Here is a 19,630-nt window from a genome sequence, read left to right as displayed (position 1 = left end):
ATTTTTATTAATTATAAAATGGCATTAATTTCTTTTCCAAATAAAATAATACGGACGTGTTGTTTGATTAACCTTCACTAGTTTGATTAACCAAAACACACTTAAACCAGTTTTAATAGATTGACTCAACAATAAATATACATGTTTTCTTTTCTTTTCTTTTATATTTTATAGATGTGAATTTATTTTTTTCATTTTTTTTAGTAGAATATAGGTAGATCCTGGCATCCTGCCATCCCGCACCTTCCCTTGAATCTCTCTATCTCTCTCTCAAGTCTCCCTCACTCAATCTCGTCACTTTCCAATTTCCCACTCAAAAAGGCAAGCAAACAAACGTACAGAACACATACATTTGACCTCTAACTCAACCTGCATGAAACGGTCCACGTGCCTCGTTGCCCAAATCCCTCTCTCCCTCTCCTTCCTTCCTTAAAACCTAAGTCATCATAAAGAAAACACAACAAGATCAAGACCAAAACGACCAGTCCCATTACCGATTGCACAGAACAAAACACAGAGAAATAAAATAATACGATTCACCCTCTTGCAAACAAAGCCCTGAATTTGGCTAAGTTCTTTCCAAATTCTGCTGCTGCTACTGCTGCACCGACTCAGCTGCTGTTATATGTGTCATCTTTTCTTATTCTTATCTATCCTCAGTAGTCACCGTTCAAATCTGGTAACTTGGTCTCTCTCTTTCTCTTTGTTTGACTCTGTCTTTGGGTTATCTATGTCTGTCCCTGTCTTTGCAAAATCTCGTGAGGGTTTATGAGAGTAGTGAATGTGTAGAGGAAAACCCATTTGGGAAACCCTAAGTTTGTGAATAAAGATTGATTTTTTATCTCTTCAATTTTAAGTTTATTTATGGCTTTTGATCAGACACCTACACCAAAAGATACAAGGCCATTAAACATAGCTAGAACCATACCTGAAGAGCCCCGCATTGTGGCTGCTATTGCTAGTGCTACTAGTAGTTCTGTCACTACACCAGTAACAGCTGGTAGAAAACATGAGTTTTTTGCCAGCCCAGAAGGTTCTATTCCTGTTATTTATCCGGCATCGGTGTCTGATGCTGGTTTTGTAGGTTTAGGATATGGGAATGCTTATTCCGGGGCTGCCCCGTGGGCCCCACTCATGCCGGTTCCGGTGTCGGTTGGGAGTATGAACGTGGGTGCAAATGGTTCTGGTGTTCCGTTTGGTTATAATCCTAATTTGGGGAACAGGATAGTTGGTAATGCTGTTGATCGTGCCGGAAATGATATGGTGTTGGGATCTGGTTCTTCACCCAATTTTGGGAATCGGGTTAATGTTAATGGGAGCATTGAGGCAGTAAATACGGGGCTGGGTTGTAATACCAATTTGGGGAGTCACGCTAGTGGTGGGGCTGACCATGGGAGTGAAGATGGTGGGGATGATTCAGTGTCGGGGAAGAAAGTGAAGTTTTTGTGTAGTTTTGGGGGGAAGATTTTGCCAAGACCAAGTGATGGTACGTTGAGATATGCTGGAGGGCAAACAAGGATTATTAGTGTGAGGAGAGATGTGAGCATTAATGAGCTGCAGCGGAAGATGATGGATACATATCAGCAGCCTGTTGTTATTAAATACCAGCTTCCTGATGAGGACCTTGATGCATTGGTGTCTGTTTCATGTGCTGATGATCTTGATAATATGATGGAGGAATATGAGAAGTTGCTTGAGAGGTCTTCAGATGGGTCAGCTAAGTTAAGGGTGTTTTTGTTTTCGGATTCACAGCTCGATGCTTCTGGTTCAGTCCAATTTGGAGATTTACATGATAGCGGGCAGAGATATTTTGATGCAGTGAATGGGGTTGTGGATGGTGGTGGTCGTATCACTAGGAAGGGGAGTATGGCGAGTGTAACTTCAACGCAAAACTCTGATTTTAGTGGGACCGAGGCTATTGAGAGCTCAGGTCCTGGTCAAGGGGATGTGACTTGGTCACCATCTACCAGCCTGTTATCCCCTGGGGATAATTTGGATGCTTCTCATGATTCTACTCCAAAACTAGTCTTTGCAGATACCAACCCCCCAGCTTATGCAGGTGTTTCTGCAGTTCCATTGGGGATTCCATTGACTAAGTCTGGTCCTCCGCAGACTTCATGTTCTCAGCCTGAGGTTGAATATGAGAGGTCCGTTCCTATTACTGCACAGCCGCAGCATAGGGTCCATGATTTCCAGCAAGTTGGGCCAGGCATTCTACCACATGCACCTCAATTGCGGGCTTATGTAGATCCTCGTCAAGAAAATATGAATCAGGCAGATTATAGGCATGTTCCTCCCCTCATGGGTTTTCCAAATAATCATGTGCTTGGAACTCCGGGGCCCATATTCACCCAACAGCATTTTCATGAGAGTAATGCAGGTGCTACTTCACTTCAATATGTTCCTGCAGTGCATATGACTATGACACCCTCAGGTTCTCATATGGCTATAAGGCCAAATGTGGTTCAACCATTGATTCAACCCCAACAAACTCGCTTGGAGCACTATCCTGAAGAAAATGCATTTGGAACAAGGATTGTTCAGGTTCCTGTTGACTCAAGCTACAATGCATATCGGGCTCAACTTCCTCCTGCAGTTGTTGGAGGCTATGGCTGGACACAAGTTCCTCAGCCAGAGCCTGTTGTCTACTCTGATGGGTCAGTGTCTCATCAACAGGTACTTTTCCCTGAGAAAATTCCAAGAATGGAGGACTGTTATATGTGTCAGAAAGCACTGCCTCATGCACATTCAGATCCTTTGGTACCGGCCCCAAGAGAATCTGGAATGAGCTATTCAAACTCACTTAATCATAGTCTTCGTTTAGAAGATACTATGAAAGCCCCCCCTATGAACAGGGTTATGATAACTGGTGCCTCGGGAGAACGCATTATGGAACAAGGTGCTGGTGCCCAACCTGCAGTTCATAGTCATATCGGAACATCGCAGTCAGAAGCAATTGTGTCCTCTCAGAATCTTGAGGCACCTCATGAAAATGAGAGAACTTTCTTGAAAACTGACAATTCTGGTCAACCTAAGATTTCAGCTCCCTATGGCATGATAGGTTTACCAGGTGATGTACAGTCTCCTTATGGCATGTTCACAGGTGGAATTCCTGTTTCTCGCATGGAAGATTGTATCCAGCAGCATTCAGTGTCAATGCAACCACAGGTTTTACTGAGTAAACCTGCTAACAGTGATGCCCCTCATGCTGTTGCTGTACCTATTCAAGCTTCTGAACACCTAGTTCAAGAGTCTCCAAAAGAATACTATGGCAAGCTTCCTGGTGTTGTTTCCCAAGAAGATGCTCTAGACTCTTACATATCTTGTGAGCAGCTGAGACCAGTTGATGGGATGATGGAAGCTCTCCATATACGCCCCCCTGAAATTAATGTTAACAATTATCAGAAAAAGTCACCTGTTGATAAATTTAAAAAGGAAGAAATCTTGGATCATAAAACCCAGAAAATTGCTGGGAGGGAGGTGCTTCTAGATAATACTTTTAACAAACCTCAGGTGGTTCTTGAATCAAATCATATTAAGCAGTTTGAAATGTTGCCTGCTTCTACAGAGGTTTCTTACTTGCATATTTCTCAACCAATGGAATTACATGAGGTTGCACAACCACCTATTTTGGGTAATAAAGCATCACACCCGCAGCCCAAGATTGGAGTTCCTGCCTTGGATTCTGCTGAAGTTAGTTATGGAATCCCTGCATTCTCTGGTGTTGAGCCTGCCTTTGTAAATGACAGAATCCAACCTTTTGCTGAATGGAAGAATGATTCACAACTGCATTCAAAGGTTGTCCCCAGCGACGTGGAAGCTTTATCATCAACTGGTAATATGCCATCTTCCCTATCGCCATCTGGTGGAGTTGGCAATGCTCAGGACTTTTCAAACTCACTCTTCAGCAGCCAGGATCCTTGGAAATCAAGGCATGATAATCAGTTTCCTCCACCTAGACCCAACAAGATTGCAACAAAAAAAGAAGCCTTTACTACTAGGGACCCTTTCATTGAGAACCATTCTGGTGAGGTGGACTTAATCACAGGTGTGCTGTTGGAGGATGGAGTTTCCAAGCCACTGAGCAATTCAAACAAGGATTTAGAACGTGCTCAATCATCCAAAGGTCAGAAGCTTCTTATTTTGTGTTCTTACACATGCTTACAACTGGATAACTCCAATAATTATTTGTTATGTTTGTGTTTATCTGGATAAAATCAAATATTCTCTTACATTGAGAATTTAGCTTCTTAGCATTTTTTGTTTCATGGTTGAAGGTTCAGCAGAGGAACTCATCAGGCAAGAACTCAAGGCTGTAGCTGAGGGTGTAGCTGCTTCTGTTTTCCAGTCAGATACTTCTAATCCTGAACAAAACGTGTCAGAAAGAAATGAACCTGCTTATGAACCAAATCAAGAAAAAGAAGATTCAAATGAAAGTGTAGAAATGCAGCACAAAGCTAAACTTGAGGTGCTTAATCCATTCTGTTTTCGTTGCATTTGTGTGGGAGCACATTCATGTTTATCAATTGGCATTTCTTTTTTCATGTTGCCGTCTATGGTGCATTTATCTGACTGTTCCTTTATCCCTATATTTTCTTACTTTATTTACTCAGGACATGAAGAACAAACTGCCTGATAAGGTGAATTTTGGTTTTCCTGTACCGGAAGGCCGTGGTCGCTTGCAGGTTGAAAGAGTTGACTATTTTCTTCTTCCTGTAATTATATATGTGTGTTTGTCAATTTTAAGCACGCCTCTGGTTGTTGTCTAGCAGATTATAAAGAACAGTGACCTTGAAGAGCTGCAGGAATTGGGTTCTGGCACCTTTGGCACTGTTTATCATGGGAAGTGGAGGGGTACTGATGTAGCAATCAAACGAATTAATGATAGGTGTTTCGCTGGGAAACCTTCTGAACAAGAACGCATGGTTTGTTTTTGTTTTTCTCATTGTCCCATCGCACCTGTTAAACTTTGATTTTGTTGATGTTGTTCATGTGTTATGACTTGCTAACTGTCTGCACCATATGTTCAAATCAGAGAGATGACTTCTGGAACGAGGCAATTAAGCTTGCTGATCTGCACCATCCAAATGTGGTTGCTTTTTATGGTGTTGTTGATGATGGCCTTGGAGGTTCTGTGGCAACAGTGACAGAGTTCATGGTTAATGGTTCTTTAAGAAATGCTTTGCAGAAAAATGAGAGGTTATTTTGTAGTTCCTTTTTCATGAACCTGTATCTCTCCATTTTATTTCATTCCCTGCTTTGAAAGTGAAATTTATTTTATAATTTCTTTTTAGCAGGAACCTTGACAAGCGGAAGCGTCTCTTGATTGCCATGGATGTGGCCTTTGGAATGGGATACTTGCATGGAAAGAATGTAGTGCACTTCGATCTGAAGAGTGACAATTTACTTGTTAATCTTCGAGATCCTCACCGGCCAATATGCAAGGTTAGTGACCCAATCTGGAGGAAGAGGGGCTTTTACCTCCCCTTCATTCTTACATCAAGTAATGAACTCTCTGATATGCATATCGATTGTGGGTTTATTTTACATCAAGTAATGAACTCTCTGATATGCATATCGATTGTGGGTTTATTTCTGTCGGCATCCTCCTTTTGATGATTTTAGTATTTGGAGAAATCTTCTCCATGCCTAAATGATCTAGAAAATTTGGTTATCGCATTTAGAGTTTTATCTCACCCTGCTAAGGCAAAATGTGGGTATCTGGCTAAAATAAGTTCTCCTTCCATACTCCAGGCTAATTAATCCAGTCTTTTAGGTGGAACACTTTAGAGCTGTTGCCAGAATACTTCTGAATTATGGGGTATTCCATAGAATGGTTTAGGGGTGAATATGGCATTGAGGTTATGGTAGTGTTTTCAAATGGATTCACGTCAGATTTGACTTATAAATGACATTATTACAGTACTTAATAGCCATGTGAAAAGAGAGGTAATGTTATCATCTCAACAGTAATTGATGCTGATATATATTTTCAAGCACGTGCTGAATGCTGATATCTTGTCAACAGAATTTGACGCTGATATTCTCTTAAGCGAGATGTGAATGAAATGTCTATGTAGTTGATTTGAGCTCTCTTTTGTCCAGTTGTTATCATAACTTGAGTGGATTAGTGGATTTTATTTCCCCATTCTGTATCTTGATACCCCACATAGTGTTGATCAAATTTGTGAAATAGGAAATAGTACTCGACCTTTTTTTCCATCCTTGTCAGTTTTCTTTTGATCTGTTTAGTTTTCTAAGTTATTCTTTTAATTATTAGTTATGGCAGATATGATTATTGTTTCTATTGTTAGTCCTGAATTCCAGAAGCCTCTGCTTTTGTCATTGATAGAAGTTATCAGAGACCCAAATGCTTATAAAACCATATCTGAAGAGGAAATTTGCATTTGCCTTTGGGAATAGAATTCCATTTCCAAATGCTCACTAGTAGTTTACTAAATTTTGAGCCTCCATGTATGACAATCAGTAAAAACTTTTGATTTCAAATTTAAGTTCTATGATTGCATTGATGCATATAATCTGCAGGTCCCTGCATGTAATGTTGAACCTGAGAATTCTGTATTTTGTTTTCAATAGCAAATTTATTGAATTGGCTTTTCACTTCTGCTTCTGCACCAGGTCGGTGATTTGGGCCTGTCTAAGGTGAAATGCCAAACACTTATCTCAGGTGGTGTGCGGGGAACACTTCCATGGATGGCACCGGAGCTTCTGAATGGAAGCAGTAGTCTTGTCTCTGAAAAGGTGCTTCCATTTGTCGTTTGATACCATCTTGCATATAAATAGTCTCTCTTTTTTCTCACTAGATGAGCTTGTGCTTCAATTCTCTTCTTTAATATAGGTCGACGTGTTCTCATTTGGTATCGTGTTGTGGGAACTTCTGACTGGGGAAGAACCATACTCCGACTTGCACTACGGGGCTATTATAGGTGAGGTTTTAGTTGTACCAAAAATAATCCTGTGGCATTTACAAGTATGTGTTTCACTGATTATTGCCCCGTCAAAATGCTAATCAGGTGGTATTGTGAGCAATACCTTGCGGCCACCAGTGCCAGAGACTTGTGACCCAGAGTGGAGATCATTGATGGAGAGATGCTGGTCTTCTGAGCCATCAGACAGACCAAGCTTCACTGAAATTGCAAATGATTTGCGTGCAATGGTAGCAAAGATTCCTCCCAGAGGGCAAAACCCATCACAGTAGCCCCCTTCAACACAGTACCAGGTTCAAAAATGATTTCACGCAAGCTGTTCTGTCGTGTCTCTCCTTCGTGTCCTGGGGAATGTGTTGCTTCCTCAGTTGTTGAAGGACATGTATTTTACTTGAATGTAGCACAGGCAAGGTCTTTCTTTCTTTTTTGAATCACGGTTTTTAGAATTTGTCCAGTTAGTTTTTACGTTTTTTTTTTTTTTTAAATTGTTTATTATTAACATTTCATAGCAGTTTTGATTCAAGTGAGGTGCAATTTATTTGTACTTTTGTAATGCCTTTCATTTTTTCGTTTTCCCACCCACCATCACAAGAATGCAGGCTGGATTTTCTGCGGCATGTCTTTCACTGATCTTGATACATGCATTCTTTCTTTCAATAATGCAATATCATTTCCCAGAAATCTTACCAGTCAGTCTAGAATGACTTGTTATTTCTGTGGCGTAAGCAAGCACCAGCTTTTTAATCAACACGAATCTTTTAACTAGGGGCATGAAACAAAGTGTATGGAGAGTTGAAGTATCAGCTGTAGTATATAGTTGGACCTTGATACGTCTATTTTGTACACCAAGCTTTCAATACCATCTTCCTGAAACTTTACAATCTCCCAATTGAAGGGAAAAAAGTTTTCAGTGGCCTTTAGCAGAAAAAATTGCAGTGATGGCACTGAAATATGATGTAACAACACAGACAGCCAGGGTAGCCGTATCATGGATTCGTAGTGGAGAATCCGTGGATTCTTGTATGAAAAAGGTTAGCTGCCTACGACGCACCATTCGACTGAAGGAATTATATGTGCCTTCTGCAAAGATAAGGAGGCTTGGTTCTTTTTTTGGCAAGACTTGGACGAACCTTGAGAACCTATACTTCATGGATATGATGATGATCGGTGCCTTTTTCCGCTATTATTCACCTAAATATAATTATCCTCGTTTTGATGCTCTTTCGAGCAATTATTCAGTATATTCGAAATTGTAATCTTGAAGAAGGTGATTCAACGCTCTGATAGGTCCTGTATTTTTATGAGAATCAAAGGCATTGTTTTTATAATAATCAAAGGCATTATTTCCAATCATCCTCTTTGGTAAATAAATGTTACCATGTAGAAACATTTGGAATGTGACTGACGAGAAAAAGAAGACAAGTTTGGTGGCTGTGTTTCTTGATTGTTGCATGGAAGTTCTATGTTGCCATCGCTTAGCAAGCGTGTGGCAAACTCGTTTAAGAAACCGTGTTTCGCTTATAGCAGCTTATAGCCGCCATTATATTACTAGGTTACTCACAAAAGCACCAATCATAGAGAGCCATGCAAGCCTAGTCAAATGTCATTTTCCCACCAAGCATCGTATTCCTGCTGGCTTTTCCATTTAGAAAAATCATCAGCTTAAATTCTCCATTTCCTTGACACTTCCTTGCCCATTTCCCTTCAACTTCCTTCCATGGCTTCTCCGTATTAAGACCCTCTTCTTCCCAATCCAGACTCCCCGTCCGTTTTATTCTTTGTATCTCTCTCTCTCACACACACGCACATACACACATGGCCAAACCGCATGTAACTTTCATGAGCCCCATCGGTCCACCAAGAATGTCACAGGAACAACAAGGATACGATCGCCTTGATGACTATGAACAAGAGGCCTATTCAGCTAATGGTTGCTGTTGTTTTGGACTCTTCAATTTCAACTCGCGGCGAAACAATGAACGTGAATATGATGTTTTGAACCAGAATGGTGACTCTAGTGATCCATGGTTGGTGAGGAAACTGAAGAAAGTGAAGGAGGCTTCAGAGGTTTTGGCAGGGCCAAAGTGGAAGACATTCATTAGAAAGATCAGCGCATACATCAAGAAGAAGAAACAAAGGAATAATCAGACTCAATATGATGCTGAAAGCTATGCTCTTAACTTTGATAGGGAAGAGGATGATTGTTTGATTCCTGGTTTCTCATCAAGGTTTGCTGCTGCTTCTTCTGAAGATCAAGAGGCTCGTCGAAACGGGTTGTGAAGGAATATATACAGGTTGTTTTGATTCTTGGATTTTTTGATGATTGGCATGGCGCTGGCATCTCTGTATAGCCTTTTGTTTTCTAGCATGTGTTTGTTGTTAATTTTCCCTGCCCACAACGTGCTTGGTTTCCTTCCAATTCTCCATTTTTCCATTTCATTGCCATTAATCCTCTTTTCATTACCACTAATTTCTATGATTATTTGATTGTGGGCGTGCTCTTGTTTTGTATTCAACAAACTGGACGATGATCTGGTTTGCAGTCATTTTGGAAACTAAAGTCAAAGATAAGACTAAAGACTGCAAAATTTTAAATCAAAATAAAATATGACGTGGCTGGATTGCTAAGAAATGAAAGGAAGAAAAAGGATGTTCTGAACCAATCAAACTAGATATTCCAGCAGACCTTCTAGAACAGATTGTCAGCTTAACCTATTGTTTTTTATCAAAACAATATTGGTATTTAAAAAAAAGCAAAACAAAAAATGAATTGCCCGTTGTTTTAGTTAAAAAAATCATGTTCGAAATGAAACTGAACTTGGAACAGGTTTAAATCACCTGATTGATCTACCATGTCAGACCAAGTTTTTTAACTATTCTTAAAATAATCAGCATGCAATGAATTTGGAGGAAGAATTAAATATATCAAGAAATAGATTAATTTGGCTAATTGGGTGGGAACATTAACTCGCAGATTTTCCTTCCAAATCCATCGATTTTTTTTCTGCTAGAGATTACTTGTTCACTTTGCCTTTCTACCAAACACGAAAAAAGATTACGCGTTCCTGTTTCCATCACTCACTTTCTTCCCAGCCACGCTTCTCACCCTCGTCCATATTTCCTACCAACTATGAAGTAGCTAGCGAGCTCTATTGACATAATGGGTTACCATTTCCAAATGATAGGCCAAGTTAGAGCAGGGGCTTGCTTTCTATTGTTCTAAGCTCGAAAACCCTAATAGATTTTGGTTTCTTTCTTTCAAAATTCTTTGTTCTTCCTTGAGCAATTGGTCTATCTTATTCATTTACGAGATCCCCCTTATTCCAACTGAGCTACAGCAACAATCCTTGTCTCCCTTGGGTAAATATTCAAGGCCACCTTTTCTACCCCGTTTCCACAAAAGAGAGTTATGGTTTTCTTACAGTCACTATGCTCTTAACCATTGGAAGCAATCCTTCCTGGTCGAGTTTTAAACAGACTATCCACATTACGTAGGAGTACACTGTGAGAAATCCCTTTTGCACGACAGGCTTTACTCACTAGATGTTCGAGTTTCAACGATCAAACAGCACCCTTGCATGTTTTTTGAGTAAGGGAAAAGTTGTGATTAAATGGTTTGGAATGTGTACACTGAAAAGGATATAATTACATTACCTTATCACAAATATTGAACATAAACCAATAATTGCAAAATTACAGGCCCATGGCACAGAAGGAAGCTATCCAAACTGACACTTCCAATCTCATATGTTTATAAACTAGGACATCTATTGTAGCAGTATGCCATCATAGCACACTTCTCAGCTGGAAAATGAGTTTAGCCCATCTCTACATATTGAATAGCACCCACTTTCAAAGAAAAGATGAGCTTTCCAGTATGAGCATATCCAAACAGAATATATCTACCCTTAATTCTTGTTGATTCCAATGGCCCCAAATGTGTTCTGATGCTCTTCCCAGGTATGTACACGAAGGCAACAATAGCAGTCTACCTTCAAGTCTTTCCATTTATATGAAATGCTTTATGTTCTTGAAGAAGCCAATGTTCACAGAGAAACATATAATAGTCAGCTTACTTCTTTCGTTTGCTCTTCGAGGTAGATCCTGAAGGGCTGCTGTGCCAGTTCCTTTTCCTTTGGTTTATGAACCAATTATTTATCTGCTTTAACTGCAACCCAGTTTCCTGCACCAATCTTGCTTTGTCTTCCTCCTGAAAAGTAATTTGGAGCTAACAGTTTGAGGATCTGGCAACAAAATATTAACAGCATATGGTTAGGAAATCATCTCATACTTACAGATGGGTACGGCCACTTGGAATGTGTTTGCCACCATGCTTTTAAGTGGGAAGTGGTATCACCTGGCAGTTTCCCTGCTCTTCTCTTACGTAGAATTTCCTCTCTAATGTCCACAATTTTCTCTTTGTAATCCTAAACAGAATAAAGTTGCTTAGCTCACCATTTTCACCCAGTAATTTACCATAGAATTTTATGCATCATTACCTGTTTGAACTCGTGCTTCAATTCTTGCCTTACACGCTCCATCAAGGACCTCTCAGTTTCAGTGGGGACTAGAGGACCAAATCCCATGGTATCCAACCCATCAAGGTTTCCATCATTAAAGTTGGTATCACTTTCTGCTTGGTCATCTTCGTCATCAGACATAGTTGCACCAGTGCCTTCCCCAGGAGATACGCCTGTCATGCACCGTGGTTTAGTTCTAAGCTTAGGCAGGAATTCCAATTTTAACTAGGGTAAATGCAGAATATCATCGAAATAGTTCTAAGCAATGATGCAGTTGTAACTATGTAGCAGTTCAATTGCAGCAATTATGTAAGAAACTAAATGGATTTTTCCCTTGTTCTCTGTTTTAGATTTAGACAGTTACAGTGGGGATACAGAAAGGGAGGTAGGCTGTCCCCATGGTTAAACCCTCGGGCTCTCTAAGCAGGTAAGGCACAGTTGGCTCAGGGATTGGCTAACATTGGCCATGGTTTAACTTTGATTTCTTATTGATGAAAGTGTTTAACTCCAACATTAAAAACAAACGAGTAAAATGTACTCTCAATATAGAACAAGATGAATATATTTGAGTATTCAGAAATCAATCGTCCAAATTTATCTTCGCAAAGGAAAAGGTTAAACAGCATGGATCAAGTATGGTAACATTGACATAGAAGTAAGACAACTTATGTGACACAAAAGTAACAGCACAGATTGTGGATCTGCAAGATGAATGAACAAAAGATAAAACAGCAAGAAGGAAGCAGCTTGATTACCGACATGCAAAGAATTACTAACAAATCATTTCACTTTCCACTATGTAGACCAGCAATCCCTATGTTTTATGTTTTCTTTTCCTTTTGATAGAAGGGCTAAATACCAGTCAAACTTTGTAGAGATTGTTCAAGTTCCCAGCAAGCCATTACTGCCTCCATAGCATGAACACGGACATGTTGCTGCAATTGGTCTTTGAAGGAACAGAGAAGTAGAGCGTAATGTGTCTGCATCACAAGGTACATATAAAAAGAAGGTCAAAAAAGGAGATTCAGATGGAAGAAAACAAAACTGACAACACATATGATAGAAGGAATGAAAAAAGGAAAAGGAAAATGACATAATTGATAACATCATGAATATAAATATTTAAATAGTAATAAAACTGTCTTATTAATTATCAGATTGCAGCAAATGCACACTTGTAATTCACATGCATATATACCCATGCAGAAACCAAATAGCCACGCTGAAAGTTTTCATATAATCCTTATTTAATACACATCAGTAAAGAACAGCTAAAGTGGAAAACTTTTATCAATTGTGAATCACCTGTATCATCACATGAACCCTTCAGAAAATATTAAATTCAATCTAAAATATTCTTCATTTTCTATTTTTCTTAAATATTTTAGCTATGAATCACCATCATAAGCTTCTTCAAAGAGAGTATTTTATGGGAAATAATGCATTCCCAAGCCGATTGAGCTACCATCACTCAGTTTTCTCATTCTTAAATGAGTTATGTCGTAAAGAAGAAATCAATGCCAAAGCAATCCAAGTTTTCTGGAAATTACTTATTACTTGACGATAAGAATTCTTCCGTAATCTATCATGAACAGCTAGTTTTGTAACATAAGTTTGTAACTTGAATTGTTATCTCCAACCTTATTGCCTAAATGTCTCCTCACTATAAGAGCATCCATTGTTATTATTATTATTATTATTTGAAAAAAAAAGATAAATCATGTCAATCACTCTATCTATCAAGAGATCAATCTCCAGTTAAAAATTTATTCGAATCTAAAATAGTCTTGAATCGCTATCTATCTTAAATATTTTAGCGCCGAACACCATCAAAGCTTTTTTAATAAGAATTTTTTATGGTACCTAAATGCATTATCAAGTTGATTGAGCAATAATCAGCAGTTATATTGTTCATCCTGATCATGAACTTCTTTAATGTTTCATGTGGTAAAGAAGAAATCAATGCCAAAACAATCCAAAATTTCTGGGAGTTTCTCATTACTTGACAAAATGAATTTTTTCATAATCCAAGATGATCAACTAGTTTTGTAATTCGTAATGTGACTTGATATTCCCAGCCTTATTGCTATATGTCAACTCACTCTATCTATCAAGACACTAATCTCCACTTGTCGCCTTGGTGGAGCTCAAGCTCTTGTCAGTAAGCATTTAGCAACATAACAGAATCATATACTAAAGGAAAAAGGTTGTTTCGTACATGAACAGGCAATGAAATTGACGGATCAAAATCAATGCATGTAATTTGGAGAACAATAAGATAGACACTTGGCCAGAAACTTTCTTCATGTCAGAACAAATTCCATAACGCAAGGAGGATTAATCCCTGTGAACGAGTGGATAAGTGATACAAAACCATCACCAAAGAGATTCTCCAAAGCACTCCAAAAGTTTCAATTATTTTCATGTGCTTCCAAAACAACATAATTGGTTCCTCCACTGATGCAAAAACAGTTATAAACCAGTACATGATTCACATCAAAAGTACCATTTATCCACTTAGAACCTGTTCACTTTCACATATATCAAAAGGGTTACTTCTTAACTCACTCTCCCAAATGGACAAAATAAGGTACAGGCTAAAGGGAAGAGAAGGAAGTTTCGGTGTCATTTCATATTTGGAATTTTAACAAGTACAGTAAGCATCCGTCAAAAAATAAAACAAAAAGTTTCTTTAAGATAAATCTCAAAAATTAAGGATCGTTAATTAACCAATCAAGCATAAACATGAATATCTCATACAAAAAATCCAAACTTGAGCTCGCTCAAATTCAACAAAAACCAAGCAGACAGGAGAGAAAAAGATTAAAGAACACAAAACGACATATAATGAAGAAAACATTAAAAAGATACTAGTAATTACCATGAACTGATCGAGTTCTTTCTCGTCAACAACATGGCCGCAACCAACACCAGAATACTTAGCAATAACATCTTGAGACCGAGCCAACTGTGTATCAATCCTAGCCAACTGGTCAACTGGCGTTGCAATCCTTAAACAAGCCACGTGTGCAGCCAATAACTGTTCATAAAAAGGATGCCCTAATATCTCAGCTTTGCATTTAGCTCTCTCCCAGTTATCACTAACAGAATCTACCAGCTCCTCTTCACTTCCATTGTTGGTGGTGTTTTCGGGTTTTTCGATGGTTATAAAGTCGCCGTTCCTACGGAGGACCGCGTTGCTTAGCCATGGGGGACCGGTGGAAGACGAGGCTGAGAGGTGGTGGTGTTGTAGCTGAAAAGCCATTTCTTGTGGTATATGGTGGTGGTCTTCAAAAGCCATTAGAGGTGGGTTTTCATTTCAACACGAAGACGAGAGACAGGGAGAGGGAGATGCGGGAAAGAAAGAAAAGTGGGTGTGTGTGTTTTTTGATGGAAGGAGGACATGAAGTGGAGTGAAAGCATGAACAAGAAGAAGAAAATGGAGGAGAAAGTGGGAGCCTTTTTGTTTTTTTTGGGGTCAACTACAACTTAGTCCTTTATCTTTCAAAACAGTTCTCGCAGTCATGACCTTAACCCAATAAGACCCCTACCCTCTCTTCAACCATCTAGATTCAAATGCACGAAAAAGTACAATTCTCATGAATTTTTAAAATTTTTCTTGACATGAATAATTTTTCTCTGTTCAAGGAAGAGTAAATAAAAAAAAATATTGATCTTAATCATAAAAATTAATTATGAAATACCAATTGTTTGTAAGCACACAAAAAGAAGTGTAAAACCTTGCACTTATATTCTATTAATACGATACTCCATCAATCTCAAATAAGAACCATGAGAATTTATTAATTATAAGCATTGTAATTTAATCCTCTAAACCACAAGAAAATAGAATATTTCTTTAATTGATAGATTTTTTTCAATTTTCTATATAAATTAACAATAAAATTTGATTTTTTGAATTAAAAAAATAAAATTTGCATTATAAATATAACCGGATTATCATGAGCTGATAGTATACTTCATCACGTCCTGTCCTTAACGCATTTTGTGTAATGAAATTGAAAAAACATGAAACATAAAAAAGAGTTCCACATTCATGGTGCTTTGAACATTCTTAAGCCTATAAACAACATTACTACATTCTATTGATAATTAGTTAGCTGCAAGAGACCCAAATTGAAAGATTGGTTCAAGTTAGATGGTAGATTCGAAATAATCCGAACACAGAGACTAAACCGAAACTACAGAGAAATATGAGGGCTGGCCATAGCCAACGGCTTGTTCTTGGGTGGACTTTTAGAGACGGGCGTTTTAACGGCCAGATTTGATGACACGTATACGGTGAAGTATTAGAATTTGGAAGTCAAGTTTTACACAGTAGTTTTTGTGTCGACAGCAGCAACAACAACAATCGGACTGCTCTAAGGAAGGACACGTGTCAAACCAAGGTTTCATGGACCACAAAAGTGGGGACAACATGGGAGAACGAGCCAGAGGAATCAGACCATCTAGATTGGTATACTTGTGAGTTGAAGCTAAGGTGGGGACCAGTTAGGATTTGACCCCCTTTTTTTTGTCCGCTGTCTCGAGCGATCTTTTAGGCTTTAGGCGTTAGGTTGCGGAGGGAGGGAAGGGGAGGAGGGTGGTCCTCCCCTGCGGTGGGTGGATAAGGAGGGGAGGTGTGCAGCCATGCAGGCCCAGCCAATCAAAGAGCTGACGATGTCTGGTGTCTTTCCGAACTGGACCCTGACGTACAGAATGGTCCCCTCTTATTAAGAGCCTCTGTTAGCGTGGTCCCCCTATATTAAGGGCAGTTAGTCTTAGGATGGACTTGGATTTATGTGCCCGCAAGGCATCTGGCAAAAAAAAAAAAAAAAAAAATTGGGTAAAAACAAAACTCCTACTATACAAGCGTGTTTTAAGAAAATTCAATAAAAGTGAGACTTGGAGCAAAAACTCAACTATGACATGAAAAAAGATAACATAGTTAATTTGATTAATTTAAACAAAAATAAATTATCGGGGCCTGCAATAAAATAGGTCTTCGAAACAAATAAAAAAAAACAAGTGACCAACCTAAGATTCTCTTCAATCAAATAAAAAAATTGAAAAAAAAGAGATTTGAACCAATATGCTAAATATATAAGACAGATTATGAAATTGGGACAAGATAACATAGAGTAAAAAAAGATGAAACAACCGCTATTTGTGACCCGAATCATGAGAATAAAATAACTCAATTGAGGGCAAATTATACAAGATTACAAAAACTGAAATCCAAAACAACTCAATGTTAAAGAACAAAACATAACAAATATTAAATTTTAAGAAAGCGATCCTAATAAAAACCTAGGCCAACTCAAGCAATCGGTCAACCTCATAATTTAAATAATGAGATCGAGATGAACTAATAAAAAAGAAATCGAAAAAAATCACAAAGCTCAATATATATATATGGAACTAAAAAAAATTTATTTCTCAACCAATCTAATATTAAAATATAAAATTAAAAAAATATCAATTTAATTTTTTTTTAAAGTAAATTTAACAAAGAATAACAAATAAAACGAGATAAGATAACCCGATTTATTTTTTAAAATTATGAAAAATCCTATGGAGAGAAAATAAATAAAAATAACATAGTACAATCTTCAATTGAATAAATATTGAATGATAAAACTAAAAAAAAAACATGAACTTTAAAGAAAAAAAAAACTTAGGTGAACTTCCTAAACTTAAGATAATTTATAAAACTCGCAACTCGTAAGATGCTAGAACTAGAATTAATAAAGAAGCTCAATTTTCAACAAATTTAATGTTGAAAAATGAAAATAAAAAAAAATCAATTTTAAAAAATTACAAAGTAAAAAAATAGAAATAAAAAAAGGTGGATCAAATTTGATAGGAAAAAAACTTCAGGATGATGAAATTGTAAGAAAATCAATTTAAAAAACTAACTCAAACAAAACATGTAGAAATCAAAATAATAAGGGACTAAACTTGAAAGATGACAAAACTAAAAGGGGACGAAATAAAAAAAATTCTAATTTTATAAATTATTCTAAATAAAATAAATAATTATAAAAAAACATGAACCAAATACAAAAAAAATAATAAATTGAATGGTTGCTTTAAATTTTTGAAGGAGCAAAAATACATATCAAAGAAGAGAGAAACAAAAAATTATCGATGCCAAACTAAATGGGTGTTAACAATACACGCCACCTCATCACATAGTGGACATCTAAACAATTCAAATGTCACCTAATAGGTGGTGTTTGGTCACCATACAACCTTATATGTGTTGCTTAAATGGTGTTGGGGATGCCTACTTGCTAGAGCGTGCAACAATTTTTTTAATAGTTATTAATATTTAACCAAATATAAAATGTGGTGTGTGAACTTGACATTAATAAAAAAAAATATATGATAAAAATACAAAAAAAAACTATGTAAGATACTTTGGTAGATTTTTCTTTAAAAGTAATTAAATAATTTTATTAATCTAGAAGAATTGAAAAGATAAAAGAGATCCTAGACAACAGTTTTGATTCTAGGGATAGCTAAGTAATTTTATTGTGAAAAAAACTAAAAGAGTATTCTGCCCGCATATAATTTAAAAATGAGAATTAAATCAATGTGAAAAAATTGTTTTGCATTCAATGTTTATTTGGAAAAAGGTTTTATGATTGAAAGGTTTTATTAATTTTTTGTTAATCTGTATGATTTTCTTTTTAGTTTTTTTTAGTCAATTACCGACGAAGCAAGCTTTTTCAGGATAAATAAAAAAAATGCAAGTTCGATGGCAAAATACTTGGGTCTGTCACAGAACTTGGGATTGGCGACGACAACTCCTCGTAACATGGATCGTCGACCGATAGGTGTTTTACCACGAGCAAAGTTCATAATACGGTTAATGGTCAGTTTGTTTAATTGTAGCTTTTATGTTTGTAATGTAAAAAATATAATTAGGCGTTTGGTAATATATTAAATTGCATTTTATACTGTAGAGATTATTAAAAAATTAAGTTTTAAATGTAGTTTTTTTAAAGCTATTTTTACATATTTTTTTAACTGAATTTTGTAAAATTCTATTTGTTTATATGTATTAAAAGTATTTTTTTAAAATTTGATTTTTTTTATTTTTTATTTCAAATTAATATTTTTTTTATTTTCATATCATTTTAATGCAATAATATTAAAAATAATTTTTTAAAAATTAAAAAAATTATTTTGATATATTTTCAAATAAAAAATATTTTTAAAAAATAACTACAACCAAACATTTTATATATGTTTTTTATTATATATAAATCTTAACCATAATTTTTACTATATATATATATATATATATATATATATATATATAACAAGCCTGACATTTTCACTGTAGTACATAACTAGTCACCACGCTCCTTATACGAGGGGTTGCCGAATCTTGTAATAGGGCTGACTTTCTTCATAGTATTATAATTTTTTTTAAAAAAAATTAATAGGAATCAGTGAAATATTATCGCCCTTTGAGGAGATCTATGGTTCATTCCAACAGTGGTTTTCTTTGTTTTTTTTTTTGGGTCTTACGATTTTTTATGCTTTGAACCCTTGATTTCTTTTTTTCTTTTTTTTTAATATGATTATTTAACATTAGTTTGATTTACAATTGGTCGTGGGGATTTATTTTTTATGCGTGCATATAAGGGTCTCTAGATATTGAAGAAATATTTTGTTGTTCAGTTAATTTTTGGTATTATAAAATAAAATTTTATTTTATTTATTTATTTAAAATAATTATAGCTTTAGAAACCAATTTTAAAGGTTAAAGAAATGCTTAGCTCCTTTTTTTCAGATAACATCAAGGACTTATTTGCTTGATCAGGAAAAAAGTTGATGTTCTTTTTTTTTTAATTTGATTATTTATATTTTTTTTAATTTGATTTTTTTATTGTTTTTATATGAGAGTTGACTTATTGGTTTGGTTTGGCTGCCTTAATATGAGAATCTTTCAATATCCAGGGAAATTGTTAATTGATAAGAAAATATAAATGACATTTGGTCTTGTTAATTGTTAATTGTTAAAAATTAATAATTGTTGTTTTCGATGTAAAATGATGATAACTCTACAAAATCATTAAAGGTGTAATTGAATCTATAGGTGTGGAATTGTTCTAAGAAAAGGTTACTAATTAAAGGTTAATTAACATA

At 36.4% G+C, this 19,630-nt stretch overlaps 3 protein-coding genes across 5 annotated transcripts; 2 read left to right on the top strand and 1 right to left on the bottom strand.

Annotated features, from left to right (window-relative positions):
• The first annotated feature begins 278 nt into the window (after positions 1-278).
• On the top strand, positions 279-7,500 carry LOC133674782 (uncharacterized). 3 transcript variants are annotated; one of them, XM_062096017.1, is made up of 9 exons: positions 279-4,126; positions 4,278-4,468; positions 4,614-4,640; positions 4,773-4,925; positions 5,036-5,199; positions 5,295-5,445; positions 6,640-6,762; positions 6,860-6,947; positions 7,035-7,500. In XM_062096017.1, the coding sequence occupies exons 1-9, from the start codon at positions 865-867 to the stop codon at positions 7,217-7,219; spliced, it is 4,344 nt and encodes a 1,447-aa protein (XP_061952001.1). In that variant the 5' UTR covers positions 279-864; the 3' UTR covers positions 7,220-7,500. The 3 variants fall into 3 exon arrangements, with proteins under 3 accessions (XP_061952001.1, XP_061951999.1, XP_061952000.1); XM_062096015.1 differs by having other exon boundaries at positions 280-4,126; positions 4,614-4,685; XM_062096016.1 differs by having other exon boundaries at positions 282-4,126; positions 4,614-4,685; positions 5,298-5,445.
• Positions 7,501-8,762: 1,262 nt separating this feature from the next.
• On the top strand, positions 8,763-9,227 carry LOC133674729 (uncharacterized). Its single transcript, XM_062095936.1, has one exon. It carries the CDS (start codon positions 8,763-8,765, stop codon positions 9,225-9,227), a length of 465 nt encoding a protein of 154 aa, XP_061951920.1.
• Positions 9,228-10,571: 1,344 nt separating this feature from the next.
• On the bottom strand, positions 10,572-14,899 carry LOC133674515 (homeobox protein knotted-1-like LET12). The gene is made up of 5 exons (XM_062095664.1): positions 14,349-14,899; positions 12,327-12,447; positions 11,447-11,640; positions 11,243-11,374; positions 10,572-11,157 (listed from the first exon to the last, which is right to left on the bottom strand). The coding sequence occupies exons 1-5, from the start codon at positions 14,766-14,768 to the stop codon at positions 11,020-11,022; spliced, it is 1,005 nt and encodes a 334-aa protein (XP_061951648.1). The 5' UTR covers positions 14,769-14,899; the 3' UTR covers positions 10,572-11,019.
• Between the last annotated feature and the right edge of the window lie 4,731 nt (positions 14,900-19,630).

The sequence above is a fragment of the Populus nigra genome, chromosome 15 (genome assembly GCF_951802175.1).
Source record: "Populus nigra chromosome 15, ddPopNigr1.1, whole genome shotgun sequence".
NCBI lineage: Eukaryota > Viridiplantae > Streptophyta > Magnoliopsida > Malpighiales > Salicaceae > Populus > Populus nigra.
The sequence above is the reverse complement of the archived record's forward strand: the minus strand, read 5'-3'. Positions and strand labels throughout refer to the sequence as shown.

Excerpts from the sequence above, each read along its gene's own strand:
- LOC133674782 (XM_062096015.1), top strand. The coding sequence starts at position 865 with ATGGCTTTTGATCAGACACCTACACCAAAAGATACAAGGCCATTAAAC. Across the intron at positions 5,446-6,639 it reads CTCACCGGCCAATATGCAAG|GTCGGTGATTTGGGCCTGTC; the intron begins GTTAGTGACCCA and ends CTTCTGCACCAG. Across the intron at positions 6,948-7,034 it reads GCACTACGGGGCTATTATAG|GTGGTATTGTGAGCAATACC; the intron begins GTGAGGTTTTAG and ends AATGCTAATCAG.
- LOC133674729 (XM_062095936.1), top strand. The coding sequence starts at position 8,763 with ATGGCCAAACCGCATGTAACTTTCATGAGCCCCATCGGTCCACCAAGA.
- LOC133674515 (XM_062095664.1), bottom strand. The coding sequence starts at position 14,768 with ATGGCTTTTGAAGACCACCACCATATACCACAAGAAATGGCTTTTCAG. Across the intron at positions 11,641-12,326 it reads ATCTCTACAAAGTTTGACTG|GCGTATCTCCTGGGGAAGGC; the intron begins GTATTTAGCCCT and ends GGTGCATGACAG. Across the intron at positions 11,158-11,242 it reads CCAAGTGGCCGTACCCATCT|GAGGAAGACAAAGCAAGATT; the intron begins GTAAGTATGAGA and ends ATTACTTTTCAG.